A 24873-nucleotide genomic window follows, 5' to 3' on the forward strand; every position below is an offset into this window, starting at 1 on the left:
CCAAATTTTCAATCTGGTAATCGTGGCCGCACTTAAAAACGTTTTCTTTAGATTATGCCGTGTAAATTGTAAAATATGTACAGTTTTCACTCCTGACAAAAATTTGTCCTGCGGCGCCTTTGAAATTCGGTGAGGCTTGACAAAATTTGGTAAGGAAAAAAATACTGTGCGCTCTTGTATCACGGACGTGCTGACAGATTTTTTCGCAAAATTAACAAAAATTTGCCCAGAGCGTACGGGCCCTTCATGCTTATGCAAACAGTAAAAGAACTCCTTTGAATTGAGGGTGTCAAAGTCAGTTGTGAAAAGCAAGAAGCGAAACATTTTCCAGTTTCACGCATACCTCTGACTCATATGCAACTGACCGTGAAGTTTTAAAGACCCCCTTTAGCATTCTAAAGAATACTTTTAAACAGAATTACGAATAAGATATTCTACAATTATCTCAGTCTACTTTTATCAGTTGTGAAATGGATAAGAACAAATGGATAATTGTTATTGAGTTGGATTAAAATTGGATTTTATTTTATAGGTTGTTTTATTATCTGTCGTTCGAAAATTATGGACTGAAAAGGGTTAACGACAGGGCTCCCAACAAACACAATTAACTTAAGCACAGTAAATTATCAGCACAATTTCATCCCGGAAAAACTATCCATGCATAAATAACAATATCAAGAAAAGTAGCAACTTTTAAAAGGGCTCTTAAAATTTGTTGAAAATTGTTAACTTTATCTGGTGCCCTAGTTTGCTTCAGATAAACGAAAGATGGGGAGACACAAATAAAATGTGAGAAGAGTAAACGACGCCGGTATTAAGAAAGCTTGTCTTCTTTTGTCTTAAGTGTGCGCTTTTGTTTCACTTACACCTATCGCGATACATTTCGAAATTATGACCAAAACGTCACCTTGTCGGGTGAATTGCAACTGATGAACTAAAATGTTCCCCTTGAGACGTCAACTAGCTAAGCCATTTATTTAAGAAATGTACTTGCTTCTCTCATAATACGTGCCACCTCCCCAGGCAAACAACAATGATCTGCTCAGCCGTGATTTACGTAACTGGCCACTTATTCATTAGAGTTTAAGCACAAAGAACAATTCATTGTGATGCTAATTTATAGGTTAATACGATAGCTCCAAATTTTCCGCGTTGCCATTATAAATTTCGCAACAGAGAGCCACCCTATCAAATGCCCTGTCAGTGAAGCAGGCGCTGAGTTCGTTATACATTACTGAAGTTTGAGAGGAAGTTTGAGAGGTAAGTCCAACTTTAATCGTAATACGCTTTTAGTGTTACAAAATGTTTATATAAAGTAGTTGGCTCTGCATCTGTCTTTGATCAAACGGCTGTGCAGTAAACAGGTGTAGACTTAAAACAGCTAAAACTCATTTCTGGTTAGAGTTTTTTTTTCGCGGCTGACTAGGCTAATAAATTTAAAGACTTTGGACTGGGCTCTTAAAATGATTCAACTGCGCAAATTCGAGACAAATGCAACACGCAGAGCCCTAGCTGCTTTTTTGAGAACATGTTCACTCCGAAAGATAATCTACTTTGTTCCAAACAAGCTGAAACACCCTTTCACAAGGGAGGGTGTTCTGCAAAGTACTTCACTTTCCAAAGCAGAAGAAGTGAAAATTATGACTTAAAAAAACAAGACTTTTTCAAAGCTTGTGTACTCGTTAAGTACTTTTTTTACAGCATTGATTTATGACAAAAAAACGTTTATAAATGATTTCATTTTGAAGGGAACAATCACGCAAGCCAGCAACAACAACTCAGAATAGTTAAAATACTAATGAAACAGACATGACAATACAGTCACACTAAGTAAAGGATCATACCACTGATTTCATTTCCGAATTGAAAAAACAGCTTGAAATGGCTAGTTTAGAATCTTTTGGCCATAAAAGCCCCTAATAAAATTAAATCATCGATGATAGTAACGTTATCAGAGAAATCATGACCAGAAAAGGATATCTTCACGTCTACATAGAAGACAATTCAATATACTAGGAAATAAATATGTCATCCAATGTCATTCAATAAAGGGCATTTCTATTTTTCATTTCTCCAATGCAGCTACAGGTGTCATAGCTTCCCACTGAAAACCGGAAAACCTCAGTCCTATTAATTCACAGTACTTATGTCATATGGAGCAACTTCACAATTTCCTCATGTAAAGACGACATTCATATCATATCACTTGAAATGCGAATAATCGCGCGTGAGGCGCGAGAAGCTACGTGGGCATGCGAGGAGGAGACGCGTCCCAATAGCAACCTGTCTCCCTCGCGAGTCAATTCGCCTTTCCCACACGTTCTTGAGTTAATCATCTTGCAATAAGTGCGATTACCTACAGCTTTAAATTTTCCTGAATGATTCGTTGCACCGATAATCTTGCCTCCAAAATGACACATCTGGGCAATTAAAAATCACCGATTTATTTAGGCTTTTCGTTCCAGCTGAGAAACAAACTTGCGATTGGCTTCAATAAGGATTGTGTAGAAAACAGGATACAGAACCTGCTCCATTAATTATTTTTTCTTTACAAGTCCCTTTTTAATGACATGATTAGGGAATAATTCTCGTCGATTTCAAATAAAATATTTTTCATTGGTTATCTAATCAGTTGGAATGTGAGTGAAGCTGGCGTCCGGTTGCTATATAGCTCCCGCATTCCAAGTCTTTATCAATCAAATGATTAATGTACGTGACTGTTTAGATAAAAACGAATTAAGATTCTGCACGTACAAAAAAGCGAAAGAAAAGAAACCGTATGTACTATTCAAGTTCGCAGCTCACACCGTGTCCCGTTCCCTTGTAGAGTTGGACGTCTTTAAGAACTGCTAGGTTTTCTACCAGTCTCATCATAGTCGGATGAAATTAATAATTTAATACTGAATTTATTGGTTTATATTGCGCGCATATCAATCCAAGCTTCACATAAAAATAATTAATTAACATACAAAATAATTGCTAGTCTTAAAAAAACAAAAACTATCTCATGTGCAGGGATGGCGCAGTGGTGAGAGCACTCGCCTCCCACCAATGTGGCACAGGTTTGATTCCTCGACTCGGCGTCATATGTGGGTTGAGTTTGTTGGTTCTCTACTCTGCACTGAGAGGTTTTCTCCGGGTACTCCGGTTTCCTCTCTCCTCAAAAACCAACATTTGACTTGTTGTGTTAATTGTTAATTTCACTTTACAGTGTCCCCAATTAGTGCTCCAGCGCTAAATCTACTAGACACTTAAATAAAGTTCATTTCCTTTTCCTTTCCTTATGGGTCACTCCGCTGGCTATTTATAAATTATATCATTATCACATATGTTGTGTAAAACTATAAATTATACGTCGCTAATCTTAAGTTGTTTCTTGAAAGTATTTATACTATAGAGTAAACGCAATTCTCTAGGTAGGTCGTTCCAGAGCTTCGGAGCACCCAACATGAAAGACTTGTCACCTAACCTAACGAACTAAGAGTTCCACTATCACTCGATCTCAAGATATATGTAAAAGAATTAATTTAATTCTCACTAAATCAGATAAATAACTTGGATCTAAACCATTACAGCCTTAAATGTGATTAATAATATTTTATAATTTATACGCCATCTAACAGGCAGCCAATGTAATTCAACTAAAATAGGTGAAATATGGCAAAGTTTAGCCATTAGCTGCTGTGTTAAGTACGCGTTGCCATAACTTATTCAACTGACAATCTGACAAACCATACAAGACTATTACAATGATCTATACGATTTGTTACTAAGGCATGAAATAAAGATTCTGTAACTATTGCAGAAAGATATCTGCATCGGAATATGTCTAATAGTGTATTGATAATAGAAAGCAGAAGCACATGTCTTAATGTGGTTGGCCATAGACATATGACTATCCAAAAATATGCCTAGATTACGAACATGCAGGCGTAGAGGGAGATACTTCACAAGACCCTACAACATTACTATTAATATTTACTTTAGCTACTTGTTGGCAACATGGCTAATTTGAACTGGGGAACTGGGGAACAAAGACAAAATATCTTAGCCGGGAACAAGGGAACATAAACCCTTTTAGGGATAATAAAGCTGAGAACAAGTTTGGAAGGATTTCGAGAACATGGGAACACAAGCAAATTTTTAAAGGGAACAAGGACTCCATGGGAGGCCCTCAGAACTAACTTTGGTGTTCAAATATTTTGCTTGTACTGATCTTAGTCAGTTTGATTTTCAACACCATTACGACTGCGGATCTATCCGAGATTTTGGCTTGAGCCAAACAAATTTTGTTTGTCAGCGTATTGCGTATGTCCGTCGGTAAACTGAAGTTGTTTGAAAACACTGACAAAAGCACCAACGTTAGTTCTGAGGGCCTCCCATGGAGTCCTTGTTCCCTTTAAAAATTTTCTTGTGTTCCCTTGTTCTCGAAATCCTTCCAAACTTGTTCTTGTGCTTTATTATCCCTAAAAGTGTTTATGTTCCCTTGTTCCCGGATAAGATATTTTGTCTTTGTTCCCCAGTTTCCCGGTTCAAATTAGCCATGTTGCCAACAAGTAGCTGAAGTAAATATTAATAGTAATGTTGTAGGGTCTTGTGAAGTATCTCCCTCTACGCCTGCATGTTCGTAATCTAGGCATATTTTTGGATAGTCATATGTCTATGGCCAATTACATTAAGACATGTGCTTCTGCTTTCTATTATCAATACACTATTAGACATATTCCGATGCAGATATCTTTCTGCAATAGTTACAGAATCTTTATTTCATGCCTTAGTAACAAATCGTATAGATCATTGTAATAGTCTTGTATGGTTTGCCAGATTGTCAGTTGAATAAGTTATGGCAACGCGTACTTAACACAGCAGCTAATGCCATATTTCACCTATTTGGTCTGAGACAAAAGCACTGACAAAAGCACGGTGCTTTTGTCAGTGTTTTCAAACAGCTTCAGTTTACCGACGGACATACGCAATACGCTGACAAACAAAATTTGTTTGGCTCAACCCAAAATCTCAACAAAAATTGTCTCTGCCAAATTTTCAATCTGGTAATCGTGGCCGCACTTAAAAAAACGTTTTCTTTAGATTATGCCGTGTAAATTGTAAAATATGTACAGTTTTCACTCCTGACAAAAATTTGTCTTGCTCCAAAGCAGGACGCGGCGCCTTTGAAGTTCGGTGAGGCTTGACAAAATTTGGTGAGGAAAAAAATACTGTGCGCTCTTGTATCACGGACGTGCTGACAGATTTTTTCGCAAAATTAACAAAAATTTGCCCAGTGCGTACGGGCCCTTATGCAAACAGTAAAAAAACTCCTTTGAATTGAGGGTGTCAAAGTCAGTCGTGAAAAGCAAGAAGCCAAACATTTTCCGGTTTCACGCATACCTCTGACTCATATGCAACTGACCGTGAAGTTTTAAAGACCCCATTTAGCATTCTAAAGAATACTTTTAGACAGAATTACGCTTAAGATGTTCTACAATTATCTCAGTCTACTTTTATCAGTTGTGAAATGGATAAGAACAAATGGATAATTGTTATTGAGTTGGATTAAAATTGGATTTTATTTTATAGGTTGTTTTATTATCTGTCGTTCGAAAATTCTGGACTGAGAAGGGTTAACGACAGGGTTCCCAAAAAACACAAACTAACTTAAGCACAGTAAATTATCAGCACAATTTCATCCCGGAAAAACTATCCATGCATAAATAACAATATCAAGAAAAGTAGCAACTTTTAAAAGGGCTCTTAAAATTTGTTGAAAATTGTTAACTTTATCTGGTGCCCTAGTTTGCTTCAGATAAACGAAAGATGGGGAGACACAAATAAAATGTGAGAAGAGTAAACGACGCCGGTATTAAGAAAGCTTGTCTTCTTTTGTCTTAAGTGTGCGCTTTTGTTTCACTTACACCTATCGCGATACATTTCGAAATTATGACCAAAACGTCACCTTGTCGGGTGAATTGCAACTGATGAACTAAAATGTTCCCCTTGAGACGTCAACTAGCTAAGCCATTTATTTAAGAAATGTACTTGCTTCTCTCATAATACGTGCCACCTCCCCAGGCAAACAACAATGATCTGCTCAGTCGTGATTTACGTAACTGGCCACTTATTCATTAGAGTTTAAGCACAAAGAACAATTCATTGTGATGCTAATTTTATAGGTTAATACGATAGCTCCAAATTTTCCGCGTTGCCATTATAAATTTCGCAACAGAGAGCCACCCTATCAAATGCCCTGTCAGTGAAGCAGGCGCTGAGTTCGTTATACATTACTGAAGTTTGAGAGGAAGTTTGAGAGTAAGTCCAACTTTAATCGTAATACGTTTTTAGTGTTACAAAATGTTTATATAAAGTAGTTGGCTCTGCATCTGTCTGATCAAACGGCTGTGCAGTAAACAGGTGTAGACTTAAAACAGCTAAAACTCATTTCTGGTTAGAGTTTTTTTGTCGCGGCTGACTAGGCTAATAAATTTAAAGACTTTGGACTGAGCTCTTAAAATGATTCAACTGCGCAAATTCGAGACAAATGCAACACGCAGAGCCCTAGATGCCTTTTTGAGAACATGTTCACCACGAAAGATAATCTACTTTGTTCCAAACAAGCTGAAACACCCTTTCACAAGGGAGTGTTTGCTGCAAAGCACTTCACTTTCCAAAGCAGAAGAAGTGAAAATACGACTTAAAAAAACAAGAGTTTTTCAAAGCTTGTGTACTCGTTAAGTACTTTTTTTACAGCATTGATTTATGACAAAAAAACGTTTAGAAATGATTTCATTTTAAAGGGAACAATCACGCAAGCCAGCAACAACAACTCAGAATAGTTAAAATACTAATAAAACAGACATGACAATACAGTCACACTAAGTAAAGGATCATACCACTTATTTCATTTGCGAATTGAAAAAACAGCTTGAAATGGCTAGTTTAGAATCTTTTGGCCATAAAAGCCCCTAATAAAATTAAATCATCGATGATAGTAACGTTTTTAGAGAAATCATGACCAGAAAAGGATATCTTCACGTCTACATAGAAGACAATTCAATATACTAGGAAATAAATGTGTCATCCAATGTCATTCAATAAAGGGCATTTCTATTTTTCATTTCTCCAATGCAGCTACAGGTGTCATAGCTTCCCACTGAAAACCGGAAAACCTCAGTCCTATTAATTCACAGTACTTATGTCATATGGAGCAACTTCACAATTTCCTCATGTAAAGACGACATTCATATCATATCACTTGAAATGCAAATAATCGCGCATGAGGCGCGAGACGCTACGTGGGCATGCGAGGAGGAGACGCGTCCCAATAGCAACCTGTCTCCCTCGCGAGCCAATTCGCTTTTCCCACACGTTCTTGAGTTAATCATCTTGCGATAAGTGCGATTACCTACAGCTTTAAATTTTCCTGTTTCATCGGAAAAAGGCGCTCTGGGGCGCAAGTTCAGTTGTTCATATTTGAAATATTTGTGTAACCAGTAGGTTACCGTGATTATCTATGCTCTTTTGCAGTTTCTAAAAAGTCCATAACGTGCCTAAGCCTCTGTGTGCTTGCGTAGAATGGAGTTCGATCTCCATGGTCATTATGGCTGTTTCGATAGCTGTTTCGGTCGTTTCGCTGGTGTTGTTTCCGGCGGCGTTTCAGGTATTTCGATGATTTCAATGGTTCAGGTTTCAGTATATGCCACTTTTGAAAGAAATCTCTCTCAAAAAAAGTTTTAAATTCTTGCCGGTGCCATACAAGTTATGTTCGTATCAAATCATTGTAAGCTTCAACTTCATAAAATTGAATCAGGCTTTTTAAATGAAAGTTTCGCTAGATCAGTCAACCGTAAATTCAGTATTTTTCCGCTTTCTCGTCTTGTGCGTGATATCTTTGGTCGAAGGTTATTTGTCATTTTTCTCAAGCAGTATGGCAATGAGCCATTTTAAGCAAGCATCATCTTCGAGCCGCGAGCCAGGCCCAAGAATAAATTTTTTGTAATGATCAAGGTGACGTCCGATCTCACCCTAGAGAAGGAATTGTAATTAAAACCGCCATGAGACTTCTTTATATGTGCAGTATATAAATCCTAAACCATAAACCATTAAATTTTATCTGTGAAAGAGAACTAATCTCTATGCAAAATTGGTTGGATCGATTCGCTTTGGAAATGAGGCATAACTGAACATGCTTGACGCTTGTGATTCCGTTGAAACTGTAGCACCACTTTCTCACTTGTACCGCAGACGAGCGCATTATTTAGCCCACTACCCACAGCTGGACACCACGTATCTGCTAGCCGAGCCACCCCATCGACATCTCAAGTCAAACTGTTATTTATAGAAAAGTTGTGTAATAAGAGCTTTTTTTTCCGGTAAGAAATCAGATATTGTACAAATCACTGAAACTTTTATGCCTTTTTTCAAAGCGGAGAGAGTCCTCAACAGGATTGCTTGAAATGATAAACAAGTTCAGCTAAATTGATTATTATTTATTGAATATTTTTCCTTATAGTGAACATGGCAAGGCGTTGGCTGTGTACTTTAGCTCTCTTATTGGTCCTGGAAATGATTTCAACCTACACAATTGAGACGTCCGATTCAAATAAAGCAGGGAGACTGGAGGAGATAAAGGCAATGGACGAGCTTGACAGCCTGCTTGCTAAGAAGCACCCTCGAGGTAGCTTGAGTAGTAAATTTCACAAAGTAGTGAAAGAAAAACAAGAGGACACCTTGAAACCAAAGCCTAAACATCAAGATGAGGAGGATGGTGACCCCGAGACGATCAGTCGTTACGAAAAACGTTTAAGCATATTGAAACAGATCAACATTCACGAAAATGTCGCTGAGATAGAGGAACTCAAGGCAATAGCTGAAAGCCTGGTACCCAATTGTACTGTTAAAGTGACAAGAAAAAAAGAAGAGAAGCTCGCCTTTGCCATCAACTCACATTACCAGGATCTTCAACATTTTGGCGAGGGGGCTATTATTGCTGACGAAGAATTTTCGGAGGCAATAAGTAATGAACTCTGCGCAGTATGCGTCTTGGATAAAATGTGCGTGCGGGAGGATGTCTTGAATATAACAGATATGCTACCTGTGAGCGATCTTCTGTAAGTATGACAACATTGCCTGTTTTGCATCCAATAATTTTTCTTACTTCTCCCACTGGAGTACAACAATTTCAGCGGACACAAGTGACTATTTTTTTGGCGAAACAGGGTTAAACTCCGAGCACAAAATACTCGGGGTCTTACTGAAATTTTCGCGGGTCCATAATAGAACTTTTGTCGTAAAAATTCGAAACTCTTATAACCTCGAGTTTTGCAACGTCCGTTTCGTTTTGATGTATTACTTAAAGTGCTACTACGATAAACAAAAATCGCTTACTTCTGAGTTTCTTCAGATTTTAAAAGTGTGTTTCCTTAACACCTGACTGGCAAAATTCAATCGAGCTTTGATTTTTATCCAAAGGCTGTTTAATTTTGAGTGCAAGTTTCGAGATTTCACGGTCAGCCATTACTCACTTTCAAAACTGACCGATTGGACCTCAGAGGGTTGGATCTTGGGAAAAATGACGTCATATACGGGCTTAAGATTTCAGCGTGCAAATGCAGCTTACTATAATTTAAAAGTTTTAAAGTGTTTATCACCATTTCTTTTTAATTTAAGAAAAAAAACAAGAACCCTTTCCTAAAAGTAATTCTCGAAAATAAACCCGCTTTTTACAAAAAAAAAAAAGAAATTTTTTCAAGGCTTAATTAAAACGCATTAAAAAGCGCATTCCGGATTCCTGTGCTGTTTTGACCGAACGACGAAGGTCAGGGCTTTTGACGTAGCAGGAGTAACTCACTTCGCATTCACGCGCTACTCTACCAAGACAGTAAGTTACAGTACAAGTTCTCTTTTCAATTACACTCCACAAACATGTCACTAACATTTCACTACCAACAAAGCGACAACTTTATCAGAAATAACATACAAACAGCGGTGACAAACATCAGATATAAGCGCATCATTTGAAATTATCAGTTTACTTGACGTTTCGTATGCTTCTGCATACATCTTCAGAAGTGACGGTTAATACAAAGTTGGAGTTTAAATATAAATATATAGGATCAACAGCTTATTAACTATTAAGTAACAATAGAGGCTCCAAAACTAAAAAAAGACACAGCTTTTCGCTGCTGATATATTCAAAGGTCGGCTTTAAATCTTTGATCAACAGTGTCTTCTTTATTTTACATGAGTGTCGGATCGCCCTTTCGCAAAATTTCATAATGATCCCATTTAAAACTATGAACAGTTGATGTAACATGATCAGCGAGAGCCCACGTATGATGACCATTAATAATTATTAATGCTTTAAAATGCTCAGTTTTTGTGTGGGATTTCCCCACAGTTTTGTCAGCACCGGCGGTACGGTGTGGCTGGCTTTATTTGTATACGAGAGCCAAGTGTTTGTCACGTGGTCTCTATTACGAGGAGAGAGGACCCTGGGATGAGAATGTATGGCGGTCATTACTATTCTCCGGCGGCTGTTGTCATTTGGCGAATTTCGACTTGTTTATTTACAACGTAAGGAGAAGTCGTCTTCCTTTTTGACGTTTGTATTAAGCGACTTGTGCCAGCTATATTGCAAGGAGTCATTCCTTCAAACTTAAATCGGACAGGTCTAACATAATGGCCAGTATTATCCTGTAGATTTACGATTAGTTATTTGAGGATTTTCCCTCTTTTAAGATTTGTTGACACGTTGCGTGACGGCGCCAGTTTCTGTAGATTCGCAAGTTAAAACACTAATGCCTACAAACTTCCTGTCAAAGATTTTCACGTTTACTGGTAATGTTAAAACAGAAAAGCTAATTAATTTGTAAAAGTATAGTTTACGTACAGGTTTGTAAGCTGAAAGCACCAGTACTCTTAGCTGACAATTGCACTTGCCTGCTGATTTATCCCGCTTTATCGTATAAAACAAATTCTCCTCTGCAACTAGCGACTGATTCCAGTATTTCCGCTGATGACCAAAAGTAGACGGCATTTACCTCTTTCTCGAACGCAAATATTTCATGAGTTTCTAAAGCAGTGTGTTCATTCCTGAAGCGCGTTGACTCTAACACATTTTGGTAGTTACTTGCAAAAGATTTGGTGGCTGAGAAACTCATATGCTCAAATGCGCCCAATTGTAATGCGTAACAAGCCCTAACCTGCAAATTGTCCAAACATGTTTCTGCCCTAACCGTACTCTCGTCTGCAGCTTGGCGATTCTATGGAATCTTTACTCGACATTTATCATTATAACATGACAAAATGTATTACATTTACTGTAATGCTAATCATCAACGTTTATTTGACTGAAATCCCACACAAGTACGCATTGCGGACCTATTTTTAGAGACGGTCATCGCCAAAAGCAGCCTGATAATTTTAAGCTTAAACGTAATGGATTTTTTTCAAGCCTTCTTTTCGCTATTGTTCTAGTTGCGTTCATTGCGCCTTGAAGGTAATGGTTCTCGTGCAGTTGAAATACACTCGCAGTACTAAATACTGTACTACTACTAGTAAATGAAACGACACCTTACCCTTGTTAAGCACTCACGTTTTGACTCGCGAATGCATAACCCACCGAGGAAACAAAATAAATGCTTACTCCTGTTACGCTACAGGTCCCAGTCCCCCTTCGCGCTCGATTAAATCTGGGTTCCCGGACTTAAATGTGCCAAAAAAAATTAAGGACGTGGAAATCCTCGAATAAGTTTTGAAAAATTTTATCGACGCACCATTAAACTTTTCTTCTAAAGGTAAGAAAAAAGGGTAATAAGCACATTAATGCATATTAATTCCGCCGCGTATACACAGGCACTGCATTCTTAAACTGGTGCATGCGTCTTTGGCACGTTTTCTCCTCGACCAAGCTCTCTCAAGACTTTAAAGGCCCGTTTAAAAAGAAAAATTCCACTTGAAATAAACAGGAGTCTTCTTTAAATCAAGGCTTAAAACTTGGGATGCTTAGTGTTCAGTTAGCAGAGTTTGAAATCCAAAGAATTGATTTTTTGCTCATATATGGTAGCACTTTAAAGTAAATCACACTTCCACATAAATAGTGTTTGATCAGATTGTCTTCCATCACGTGACCTCTTTTATCCTTCCCTATTTATATTATCCTAGTGAAGATCTCAGTGAAGAAGAGCTTTGCAGAACGGCGATCATTCTCGTAAATAAGAAATTACTGGCCAAAAAACCTGGGCCACACATAAAGTGTGACAAAACTGCCGAATTCCGGACCATCGATGGAACGTGCAATAATCTTGACAATCCTCTCTTCGGGGCAGCCCATACACCATTTGGACGCCTAATTTTACCCGATTATGGCGATGGTATTTCCTCTCTTCGACTGGCAGATAATGGAGAAGAACTTCCCAACGCGAGGCAAACCAGTTTTCAAATTCACGGAAGCAACGCTGACGGTACGAATCCCGATTCTTCTTTACTGAGCGTCTTTTTTATGAACTTTGGACAATACATGGACCATGATATTTCACTGGCGCTGGCAGAAGCCATTAACTGCGAGCCACCAGAGGGAGACGAAAACCCAGAGTGCATGAACATTGAGATTCCGGAAGACGATGAAGTTTTTAGGGCCAGAAACATCACGTTTATCGAACTGGAGAGGGATGCCCCGGTGGAACGAAAGGAATGTCAACTTGTCCCAAGAGAGCAAATCAACATAATAACGACCTACATTGACGCCTCTAATGTTTATGGCTCATCTGAAGCGATCTCTAACGCTGTTCGAGACTCAGGGGGCTTACTGAAAGTCACCAAACATCCCCAGGACTGTAAGGTACAGGACCTGTTGCCGCCTGTTGAGGACAACAATGGGTGTCCGTTTGTCGATCCCTTCAGGCCTTGCTTCTTAACAGGAGACATACGAAACAATGAAAACGCAGGTATGATACCACTCAGGGTCAAAACAATTATTATCATCATCAATATTATTTCCAAAGACTATGATTATGCATATAGGGAGCTGAAGCAAGGGCAATAACCGGACGGCATGATATCTTTATTTTCCCTCGGACATGTAGCTAGTATACTACATAGGACAGATCACAACCCCGGGAACTCCATGCCTTACTCTTTGCGAATAGTGTGTGGGTTATATGAACATTGAAGGGTTGCGAGACGGGGCCTACAGTTTATCGTCCTTATCCCAGAAGAATAGAGAGTCTAACCATTTGCAGATGCTGTTACAAAGACTGCACTTTCTCCTCAGTTAAATGGGTTGTTCGACTGGTTTGGTCGAACCAACTAAACTAATCAATAAAAACGTTTAAGAAATTAAAGAGGACAAGCACCGCTTACATAAGCATAGTCCGTGTTTGAAAAAACACAAAACCGAAAATTTCAACCTACAATTGTAGTATCACCTAGGCGAGTAATGTGAGAAATGCATGATAGATATTGTACATCAAATTCAAACTCGGAAAAATCCGAGCCCAAGACGGGATGTAGCGAGTATCATCCCCGGAAAGGCTCGAATTTACATTTCCAACATTTACTTCTCAAAATCTCTTTCGGGGCATGCTCGCACTCGCAGGCCCCTCCTAGAAACATCCGCCCAATTTTCCGACTTTTTTCTTGGAAAAGTTTACTCGTGCTTTTTATACCAAATTGAACATGTGATTACCTATACTAATTTCGCGCCGGATTAATCCGAGTCGTTTGGCCTAGAGAGTGCATATCAATATTCCAAAAGTACAATTCGCAGGAACGGTGTGGATGTTTGGAGAAAAAAATTGAAAAATTGTTGTCAGGCTCTCATGTCCTCAACATAACCCCAAATTTAGCCATTTCACGTCGATGTCAGGACGCGAACGGCAAAAGGTAAAACGCGCGTGCAAGGTAAAACGCACGGCAGAGGATCCTAACAACTACAATAGAGAGCTTTAGATTCTAGGACGAGAACAACTACGAGTACGAGATTTTCTCATAGAACAACAGTGAGCGCGCAAACCAGCGTCATTTTGGCGGGAAAACGTGTTACCGTTGTCATTTTAGAACGAGGTTTTACAAAAATGTCGTCGTGTCAAAACAAGTCAACAACACGGCTAAAACAAACAGTCAAAATTCGTAATCGTTCTCGTCCTCTTCCCAGAATCTAAAGGTCCCTAATAGCTTAGAACGAACGGTTTGACAGAAAAAACAGAGAATGAAAGATATACGTTCATGCGCTCACATTGCAATCAAAGTTTGAAAATTCACATTGTTGTTTTGCAAGAGAGCGGTTTTCAATTGAGTGTCGTAAAACAATACTTCGACCAATCACAGCAGGTGCAAACAGCGCCATGAACCAATCGAAATTCGTAGCAGTTCCATGTAACTTCGTCAAAGCGCGGGAAAAATCGCGCGTGCAAGTCGCAATTAGTTCTGGTTTTCCTTCTCATTGGTTGATAAACTGGTGCGAGATTTTTAAACCAATCACCAAGCGTAGCAAGTGCAATCGCATAATTACTTTCGACAGTCATTTGAAAACTGCTCTATACTGTCAAAATTTCCTTCTCATTGGTTGATAAACTGGTGTGAGATTTTTAAACCAATCACCAAGCGTAGCAATTGCAATCGCGTAATTACTTTGGACAGTCATTTGAAAACTGCTCTATACTGTCAAAATATATGCTAAAATGCGTGCCGGCACGTTTTTTTTTTCCTCTTTTAACCAATGATATTACTGTTTTGTGCAGTTGACGTTGCTGTGGCCGTTGTCGTTTGCCATGAGCTGGTGATGATAAGACAAACGCTCTGGATTCGTTTGACAAAAGCTTTACTTCTCCATTTCTGCTCCAACAGGTCTCAACACCGTCCATACAGTCTTTATGCGTCGCCATAACGTAATCGCCAGGTTTTTGGGACAAATGACCGATTTCGATGCCGAAACGATTTTCCAAGTGGCCAGAAAAATCCTTGGAGCACAGCAACAATATATCATGTATAATGAGTTCCTTCCCCTCATTTTGAGCCAGGAAACTGTAAGTCCATTCCCACTTTTTTAGTAACTTAAGTTTGATTATTGTTACAAATTTAAAGCTGAGGAACGTTCTGCATTATAGTCACGAATGCTCTCACAAAAATGTGCGAATAAGTTAGTGGTAAAAATTCATTGAGTACGTTGTGGTTGAATTAAGTTGAAGTGTTCTCACTGACTATCTGAATTGAGTGATCTTCACTTGTTGAATGAGCACTAAATTTTCTCAATTTTATTTTCGCTCCAATTTAGATCGACAAATTTGATCTTAGGTTGGGAAAGGGATTCAACTATTCCACATGCTACAAAAAGAACTTAGACCCAGCTGTCAGCACTGCATTCTCTGTGGCTGCCTATCGATTTGGACATACCTTAGTGCCAGAACTTTTTTCGCGTCTCAATCAGGACTTTTTTGAAACCCACTGCGAGCATTGCCACGACAGAAAGAACTTCTTGCAAATTCCGGTCAGAGATTTTGGTAATCCACACTACCTGTACGACTTAGGAAATGGGGGAACGGATGCCATAATGAGAGGCCTCATGAAAGATGCTGCCGGCGCGTTGGATGGGTAAGCAATACTTAACATTGCCATGTTGGAAATGCAAAATATAAAAAGGGATGTTATGCAAAAGGATGCAAAGTGCAATTTTTTTTCTTTTGGGGGGAGACGGGCGGGGGGGGGGGGGGATATCCAAATAATGGTCATAGCGCGTTCAGTATTCGTCGTGCGTACTCAACGTATATCCTGCGATAAACGTAATTTTGTGTGTCGCGGAGAAAAATGGTAGTTTTTCCAGCTGTTTTTTCCAATCAACTTAAAAAATTGTGCTTTGTCATCAATTTGTTGAATAATAAAACAATTATCCTTCTCAATCTTGAGGAATATCGCCTGATTTTAGCCAACTGGGCCTCGTCCTCTAAGTATCAGGCAATATTCCGCGCTTAATTATTATTCAACACATTGTGACAATGTCCAAATATGGTCATAGCACACTCAATATTCATCGTGCGTACTCAACAGATATCCTGCGATATACCGCGTAATTTTGTGTGTCGCAGAGAAAAAGGAAAAAAAGAGGTGGGAGGCGCGGTTGATAAGCGGGCCGGGCCAGTAAAAACCCACAAGGTCCCGTCCCGTCTCGACTTGAACACTGATCCGCAGTAGTAGATCGCCGAATAGGAATATGCGCACATTTACCGGACGATTGGAAAACGATCAAATGAAAACTTTCCGACGCAAGTCGTCTTGCAAAGCCTCTCCATCTCTCGACTCCCTCTCTACTCACAAACGGAAATACATGACGCAAGGTGATAACGGTTGGGATGACCTATCGTCATCAGTGCCACGGTGGAAAAATGCAAAAAAAATTCAGTGATGTTTTCGTATTTTATCCTCTCAGGCGTTTTTCATCCTCCGTACAAGAACAATTGATCCGAGGCCCAGGTGATATGTCTGATCTGGTTGCTATCAACACGCAAAGGTCTTACGGTCGTGGATTGCCCGGCTACACCGCATTTCGAGAGTTTTGTGGTCTGCGACCGGTTAACAACTTCAGACAGTTGGTAACGAGAGCCGGATTCACCGATGAATCCAGGAGGAACCTAAGAAGACTTTTCGACTCAGTTCATGATATTCCATTATTCAGCGGAGGTAGGTTGGAACTGACGTAGAACGTTCAAGTCTTGTATGACGCTTGGTGTCGCTTATAAAAGCGGCATCCTATTTTATGACTGCCAATAGATATCTTAAGCATCTCGTTTACTTGAAACATGAAAATTCTCTCATTATACCTTGTCTCTGTCTTTTTGGAGGTTATTTATTATCTGTAGATAAATTACAGTCGTTTCGTCCACAAGTCGTTATACGCCCGCAAAGTTATCCGCTCACACTCAAGTCGTTTCGCCCAAATTTCTTCGATTCACCAACAGATGTTTACAAGCAAGATTCCAAAAAAAAAAAAAAAAAGATTCACCTTCTAGGGCTAATGAAAACAAGCTCGAGGTTGATAAGACTTAACGTTTGAGAATATCATCCAGAAAACTCGCAAGACCCAACTAGCTTCGTTCAGTACGGAACGAAATTTAAGTAATGCTTTAATTTTCCCAAAGTTTGACGATGGTTTGCGCATTAAAACGCGATAATCTGCACCAGAATAGTGTGGGCGAAACGACTCAAGTGTAGGCGAATCACAGAGTGGGAGTAACGATTTGTGGGCGAAACGATCAGATTCAGTAGATAACAGGCAAGTTTCCTTGATTTTTGGCAAAACACATGCAGCCTGACGTTTCTCATTTGCCGAAACGCGATGGTATATCTCTCTTTAAGAAATAAGCAATCTGTTTGCCATCAAAGAATTAATAATCTTGCTTCACTACGCAGAGACTTGGTAGATTGTCGTTGGTTTCCATCGCGGCGTTGCTAAATTTATGGGGAACGATTACGTCCTTTGTTCCCAGGATCACAGTCAAAAACAAACGGACATCGAAAACGTTTCCAAAGAATGGTTTTTCTCGTGATCTCTAACGACGAAAGAATATTCAGTGGACTATTTAAACTATGCACTCAGCAAGTCTAAGTTAGCGTGTGGTCGTACAATAGCGCATCTTTTACTGTCGCCTGCGATTATTATTGAAGGCGACCGAAAGTTATCGAAGAAAAAGTTTACCGGTCATGTTGGAAAAAAATCTTTTGATCGCCCCATTAAACAAATTAACATCAGTTTTTCTTATGCGTCTCTCCACTTATAAATGATATTAATCATAACATTGTCGAAACACTCGCATTCGGTTCGTAGTTTTCAACAGCAAACTTCGCCAATTTGTTTTGTTTAACAATACTTTACAGCGATAACAATGATACACACTATCTTACACTACTGACAATACTTTACTATAGTAACTTCGCCAATTAACAACTATTCACCGAAGTGGAGGTGGCTAGTGGTGGATATTTACCACTGGCTACCGACACTGAGGTGAATAGTTGCTTTAGTATGAACTAAAACGGTGAGATAATATAGCACAAAAAGACAGCATTATAACTCATTTATACCTGCAACGATTACGATATTTCTGGGCGCAAATCCCGTGCGACTTGCTCGAAGGTGCATAGAAAAGGATATTAGGAGTTTAAGTAGCCGATCAGAGCGCGCCTTCAATGCTATCCACTGTTTTAGTATATACTAATTAACAATTAAACCCGTGGCCCTTGAGGGCAAAGGGTCTAATTGTTTTAGTATCACCCAACTAGTCGGACAGAAAAGGCAATAATAAAGTTAGCAAATACAAGTTAAAGAAATATTTAATTGGGAATAAAACGAAAGAAAGCGTCACGCTTTTCGCTACTCGAGGAGTATTACTAATAGTCCACTAGTAGCGTAGCCAATCAAAATGCAGGATTTGCATTAGTCCACTAGTTGGGTGATACTAATGTTATTTATCATCAATAAGAGAACAGACACAAATAACCTGACGTCGATTTGTTTTTTCACAAAGATAAACCCTTAAAATGCTTAAATGCCCTGTTTCAATGAGAGAAAAAGCGACCGGAGAAAATAATAAAAAGTTCGACAAATCCACGTACGAGAGGACCTCGTTCCTAGCCGGAGTATCTCATCTCATCAGAACGAGGTTTATTCGGTTATTTCCAAGCCATGTATATTAAACTCATCTTTTCCTTGTGGTCTCCCTCCTTAGGGCTTCTGGAACCGAGGGATGAGAATGGAGGGCTGATGGGACCAACCTTCCAATGCATACTTGGTGAACAGTTCAAGAGGCTCAAATGTGGAGATCGCTTTTGGCATGAAAACGAACCGAGCAGTGCTCTTCACACGGAATTCACAGCATTGACACCCTGCCAGCTTAAGGAAATACGGAACACACTTATCTCTAAGATAATTTGTGAGGTTTCTGACGACATTTCTGCAGTAAACCGCTTTGCTTTTCAGCAGACTGGTATAAGGACCCCTTGCGACAAACTACCAGAAGTAAACTTGGAACCATGGATGCCAGATTTCAAGTGCGAAGAAGAACCGTAAGTGACAGTCGTATTTGTCCTTTAAATAGAAACTTTTAAAGCGACGGCAACGTAAACAGCACATAATCGAACAGTTTGTGTGTTGATGCATTTTAGTGCATTTCTTTGCCATCATCTGACAACATCGTGGGAGGATCAAATTTCAAAGGCTGGCGGTTCTCTTTTGCTGTCGGTAAAACACCCTTTTATTGGGTGAAACTCCTTTCACTGTACAAACTGAGCGAATGCCTCACCGGCGTTCTTTCTGCAGGAGTTTTCAGTTGACGTCGTTATAATTTGAATTATCTGAATTATCTGAGCTGTACTAAGGTTATGTTCAATGTGGTCATAGAAGTAAAACCAAGGTCTTCAGAGCGCAGGCGCAGAACGCTGAATCGTTTGCAACAATCAGATATTAACACTCTTCGGTTAGGCCTCTCATAGGTTGAGAACTTGAAAAAAAAAAAGTCAGGCACCTGTCATCGATTTGAGAAGGGAATTGTTTTTACCCAATTATTTTCAATTCAAACTGGACATGATCGAATAGCCCATTTCCGAGTTTCTGTATGCCTCAGTTTCAAAACGAGTCTTGGTGCACAACTATTCAAGTGGAAATGAGTTGCGTATTCTTATGCAAATCAAACTCATTTCCCTTACAATAGTTGAGCAGAAAGACTCACTTCGAAACCGAGACAAACAGCAACTCGGAAATGGTTTATTCTATTTCATATAAAATTGGAACAAAATAATCGTGTTGGTACATCATTTGCCGTGCTTTACAAAACAGCGACGGATGACAACGTGAATATACAACAGTGAATTCTTCATCCAGGGTGGCTATTCGATGCTTTCGTGCATATTGTTTCAAAGAGGTGGAGGGCCCAGATTGGATTGAAATTAAAAAGAAGATAAAGGAATGGAAAAATCTGACCATGCCAAGAATGGTAGACATAAGATTAGTCTGACACCTTTTTCGTACTACAACTGAGCTATTTAGCTCTTCTAGCCTGCCTACGGAATCTCTTGACTAGGGGCTAAAACTGGTATACTCACTGCGAGTTTTCGTTTCCATTGACATGGATCCATATCCTCCACGGTTGTTTTTCTTGTTTAATTTATGCATTTGTGACATAATCAGAGACATTGCGTGCTGATTGGCCAAGAGGCACAAGACTTGCCGAGAAAGCGCCTCTTAAGATGGGCTGATCGTTTCATTCTGAGGTTTTTATCGTCGTTATAACGAATGAATATGGTTTCAAAACAGCTTTTAAATGCTCCTCAAGTATAATAATTACTATTTTTACCATTATTTTCTCACAGTTTCCTACTTTCCCTCGGAAAACCTCACTTGGGAAGGAGACAATATGCAAATATTGTATGCCAGCCCTTGCCCACCAGTGCTAACTTTACTTACACACGTAATTGACCTCTCTTAATTGTTTGGTTCTTTGCAGATATGGATGGTAAACAGTATGAGAAGATGAAGACACAAAGAGCCGTCATATTGCCGTCAACCGTTCAAGGCTTTTTCAATGTCTTTTGTCTTTTCAATGTCAATGTCTTTTCAATGTCTTTTGTCGAAGGCCGCTATGTGTATTTTTGGCATTGTAAGGTCAAATGTAATATTTTGAAGTTATCAAAAGGGATACTCCTACAAGACCCCTTTGGCAACAGCAAAATAACATAATATTTGTATTATAACTTTTTCATTGGATTCCAGTCAATAAAGTCATAAAATGAAGGAAACTTTTCCGTAATTGTTCGGCAGCATAAAAGGAATTACATTACTACAGATGGTTTCCACGATACGTAAGGAGGAGCAAGGATGGCACAGTCGGTTAGTGCGCGGCCTTGGTGCAAGATGACCTGAGTTCGACTCCCGGTTCTCGCATCCTTGTTTCTTTCCTTTCAGTGTAGCTTAAGTAGCATTAAATACCTGTAAAACGAAGCACCGATGGAGAGGGGGGAGTAAAATGAGCGCACCGTTGACCTCCAGGTTTGTCAGTTGAATTACTAGGGAGCTTAAGCACGCGCGTTTTTGAGAACGCAACCGGCAACCGGAAGTGAGCTGTTTTCGCTTTTAACTTGTCTTCACACAACCACATTTACATTGCTAAGTCTTTTCTCCATTAGATATGATAAGTATAAAAATCTGGGAGATACTACCGCCCTGGCACGCGAAATGTTCTCTTCCGGTTGCCGTTCGCGTCTCAAAAACGTGCGTGCTTAAGCTCCCTAATGTTACGAGTTATCGACGTTAAATATGGTTACTTTACTTTCTTTTACTTTTACGTAATCGTCGGACATACTGGAGGACAAAAACTCTTCTTGTTTGTACATTAGACAGTTGTTATCTATGTTTCCAGACCGTCTATACGAACGACCCCGTTTTTATTATAGGTATTTCCACATCACTTACAATATAGAATAGATTTCAAGAAAATAATCTAAGATAACGCCATCCCTCCCCCGTCATCGGCTCAAGCGTTAGCACAAGCAACAAACGCAGACACAAACATTAATTAGTGTCTTAAATTTGTGTAACGCTACCCTGACTGCTTGGGCAGAGGTGTCCTTGATTTACCTCTCAAGCGAGGAGGAAACATCTGCACGGATCTCCTAGATTATCTGTCACCCATGCGCGACGTGACGTCAATGCAGCGTCACTTTTACTCTTCTGCCATTGGGCAGGCGTTTAATCCAAACTGGCTACAGCGAGTTTTAAACCGGTTTGAGAGTTCAATTATTCGTCCAAAGTTCTGGGCGACATCGAGAAGATCCGTGCAGAGGTGACCTTTCCTTCTCGGCAGGATGCCCATCCTACCAAGAAGGGTAGTGTAACGCAAGATTCGAAAGAGCAAGACTGCTGAGCTTTCGCATGTCGCCTATTCTTGCGTCGCCAGTGAGGGCAGAACTTTCAAGTTAACCTTCATTCCTAACATGACTTTGTCATGCTCGTATGCCGCGCTGGGCGGTCGGCTCAATGAAACGCGAACACTTGTAAGAAACCTACGCAACACATTCATTTCGTCACAAAACATTCCAAAAAGCCAAAGTATCAATATTTTGAGTCAGGTGTGTGTATTCTCTCTTGCTTCTAAAAATTGCTTTAAAAGTGCAACATATGTTGTTTGTGATCGGCACAGCGCGGTTCAATCAATAAAGAAACTATGTGGCAACACCATTTTTGTCTTTGCATTCACAATGAAGATTATTTTAATAAGCCTGATGTCACACCAAATTCTCATGACCAGCTAAGGAAGAAATCTACGGAAGAAGTTAGGAAAAAGAATGTTTAGTTGACGGGAGTCGAAGGGTTAAAGCGGGTCAAATCAAGTGGTGACCTTTAACGAGAGAGAAAACCAGAGAGAATTCCAACTGGCATTTCCGAAAGGGAAAGGAACGAAGATCTCTTTCATTCAGTTGCTGGGTTAACTTACCCCGCCAAGACTCTATTAGTAAAATTGAGAGATTTCCAAGTGGAACTCGCCGATTCCAACAGGTTTTTGCTTGTGAATGCTAAAAACCTGTGCTTTATTTTTCCGACAGTGCAATTAACTCTAATATTTGGTTTTCAATTTTCAAACTGGACAGCAAATAAAGCCTTTGCAGAAAGAGCTACAATGCTTCATCACAAGAGCTTGTGCTTTTCTCTCTCTCTCTCTCTCTCTCTCTCTCTCTCTCTCTCTCTCTCTCTCTCTCTCTCTCTCTCTCTCTCTCTCTCTCTCTCTCTCTCTCTCTCTCTCTCTCTCTCTCTCTCTCTCTCTCTCTCTCTCTCTCTCTCTCTCTCTGTCTGCTCCGTGAAACATCAGAGAAAATTAAATTATAGAATCGCTCACTCTGTTCCACTTAGAAATCTCTCGTCGGCAGCGCCGTCATCTTGAATAACTGCGAATTATCACCATTGTCTCATTTTTTTAACATAAAAAGGTTATAGTAGCAGTACGGAAAATTGTAATGTCACAACTCTTTACGATGGCCGCGCCAAGGAGATTCGAAGATCAATAAGCGATTGTGAAATTCACATATTTTGGATGCAAAATGCTCGTTTACGCGTTCTTTGAAAAACTCTCGGAAAAACTTGATTGCTAGCATTATTTCCTATATGGTCTCATTTTTTGTCGGAGTGCCGGGTTTCCTCGTTAGACGTGAAAAGACCAAAGACCAAATTGGAGAACGTGAGAGCCGGGCAATGACTTTTCAACTTTCTTCGTAACTTCCCTTCCCAAGTCATTTATTCCTTCCACTACTAACTCTGGATCGACTTCAATTCTACATTGTAACTACACACATACTGATATCGAACAAGCTGGAGAAATTGCGAAATAATTGCAACAAGGCGAAGCCGAGAAGGCCTATTTTCAGATGTCGTCTAGTTCTCTCTGGCCAGTTCTTAAACATAGTCCCAGTGGGGCTCCACTTACTGTTGGTAACCTCTATTAGAGAGGTTTAGATTCTAGGACGAGGACGAGAGTGAGTACGACATTTGACTTCCCGTTTTTAGCGAAAATGCTTAGAAGAAGCATAGGTTGCTCAGTTATTCCTACTGCTGGCGGCTGAGCCTTTTTGCTGATCGAAAAATGCCAAATCTGCTACCGTGTTGTTGAAGTTGTTTTGACACGACAACATTTTTGCAAAACCTCGTACTAAAATGACGACGGTAACACGTTTTTCCCGCCAAAATGACGCTGGTTTGCGCGCTCACTGTTGTTCTAGGAGAAAATCTCGTACTCATAGTCGTTCTCGTCCTAGAATCTAAAGCACTCTATTATTTTAGAGTCTGAGACTGTTCAAAGGGGCCTGAAATCCGTGATTCGCGCAACTGTCTCAAAATAGCGGTCTCTCGACGAGAACGAGGCTTTGTCAGCGTGCGTGCGCATCTTCAAACCAAACCCAATCCTCGCATGACCGCAAATGACCTTCCTTGAAGACACTCGGAATTGATCTCTTTGGTGACAAATCTTATTCGTTAATTACTTTCACACGATATACTTTTACGTGTTAATCCTCTTGCATTCCTCAAGTGCAAAATTGAAAGATAGTCCAAAGAAAAGTAATATTGGCTATCTTTCGCCGTCTGATAATAAGGATTTTTTTTCTCCTTTTTTTACGCTAGACAGTCACAAACGACATATTAGTCAACGTGTACTAAGCATTAAATAGTTAGCATTTCTAAATAGAGCAAATATTAAAAAGGCTTTTAAAGCCTGGGCTTCTACTGTTCAGTAAATTTGGGGACAAGACTTCTGAAAATCTCCCCAAATGTTTGGGCAGTCAGAGTACTGATCCAGAATACTATCGGAATAATCGTTTACCCCGGCTGAACTTGATCGGCATTTCGATCTCAGCCTCGCGAATTCTGTGAACTCCGTGTCTTCCATCTCTGTTTTTGTCTCGTTAAGCGTTGTATTATCAACAACAAGAGGCGAGGGCGCCCTGCCAGTGCGTGTAGCCCCAATCTGCGTAGGATCCGAGGAGCTGCGTATGTGCCGGCGATAATCGACGACTTGAAGCAGGCTCTTGTTTTGAACTGGCGGTGTTGGTGGTGGGGTTGACAGCCTTTCTTGACCCGGATAGATCGCATTTAAAATGATCTGAGGTGGGCAAGTTGTTACATCATCACAACTTGTCGTTTGTTCGCTTTTCTTTGAATCCTTATCAGGTGGATCCATTTTGTAACTCGCATCAGTGGCGCTTGTGAAAAAGGCGTCATGGCCGTAGAGATCGGGGGAAACGTTTCCTTTTGCTGTCCCTCGCGACAGAGAAGCTTGATAGCTTTCATAATTGATGATAAAAGCCAACGAAAGCGCCTTGAAAGCTTCTCTTGCCTTGCCTTTGCTT

General features: G+C 39.8%; 2 protein-coding genes across 3 annotated transcripts in view; one reads left to right on the forward strand and one right to left on the reverse strand.

Moving 5' to 3' along the window:
• Positions 1 to 1103: 1103 nt before the first annotated feature.
• Positions 1104 to 20778, forward strand: LOC137976332 (peroxidase mlt-7-like). Of its 2 annotated transcripts, XM_068823632.1 has the most exons (9): positions 1117 to 1260; positions 6171 to 6305; positions 8505 to 9104; positions 12160 to 12941; positions 14842 to 15020; positions 15269 to 15585; positions 16418 to 16668; positions 18714 to 19050; positions 20487 to 20778. In XM_068823632.1, the coding sequence occupies exons 3-9, from the start codon at positions 8512 to 8514 to the stop codon at positions 20497 to 20499; spliced, it is 2472 nt and encodes an 823-aa protein (XP_068679733.1). In that variant the 5' UTR covers positions 1117 to 1260; positions 6171 to 6305; positions 8505 to 8511; the 3' UTR covers positions 20500 to 20778. The 2 variants fall into 2 exon arrangements, with proteins under 2 accessions (XP_068679732.1, XP_068679733.1); XM_068823631.1 differs by lacking the exon at positions 6171 to 6305 and having other exon boundaries at positions 1104 to 1260; positions 8507 to 9104.
• Positions 20779 to 22862: 2084 nt separating this feature from the next.
• LOC137976333 (low density lipoprotein receptor adapter protein 1-A-like) overlaps positions 22863 to 24873 on the reverse strand; it is a 2998-nt gene continuing 987 nt past the window's right edge. The window contains exon 1 of the mRNA XM_068823633.1: positions 22863 to 24873. This exon is cut by the window's right edge and continues 987 nt beyond it. Coding sequence (XP_068679734.1) covers positions 24255 to 24873 — 619 coding nt within the window. The 3' untranslated portion in view covers positions 22863 to 24254.

This window comes from Montipora foliosa, chromosome 11, assembly GCF_036669935.1.
Source record: "Montipora foliosa isolate CH-2021 chromosome 11, ASM3666993v2, whole genome shotgun sequence".
NCBI classification, from domain to species: domain Eukaryota; kingdom Metazoa; phylum Cnidaria; class Anthozoa; order Scleractinia; family Acroporidae; genus Montipora; species Montipora foliosa.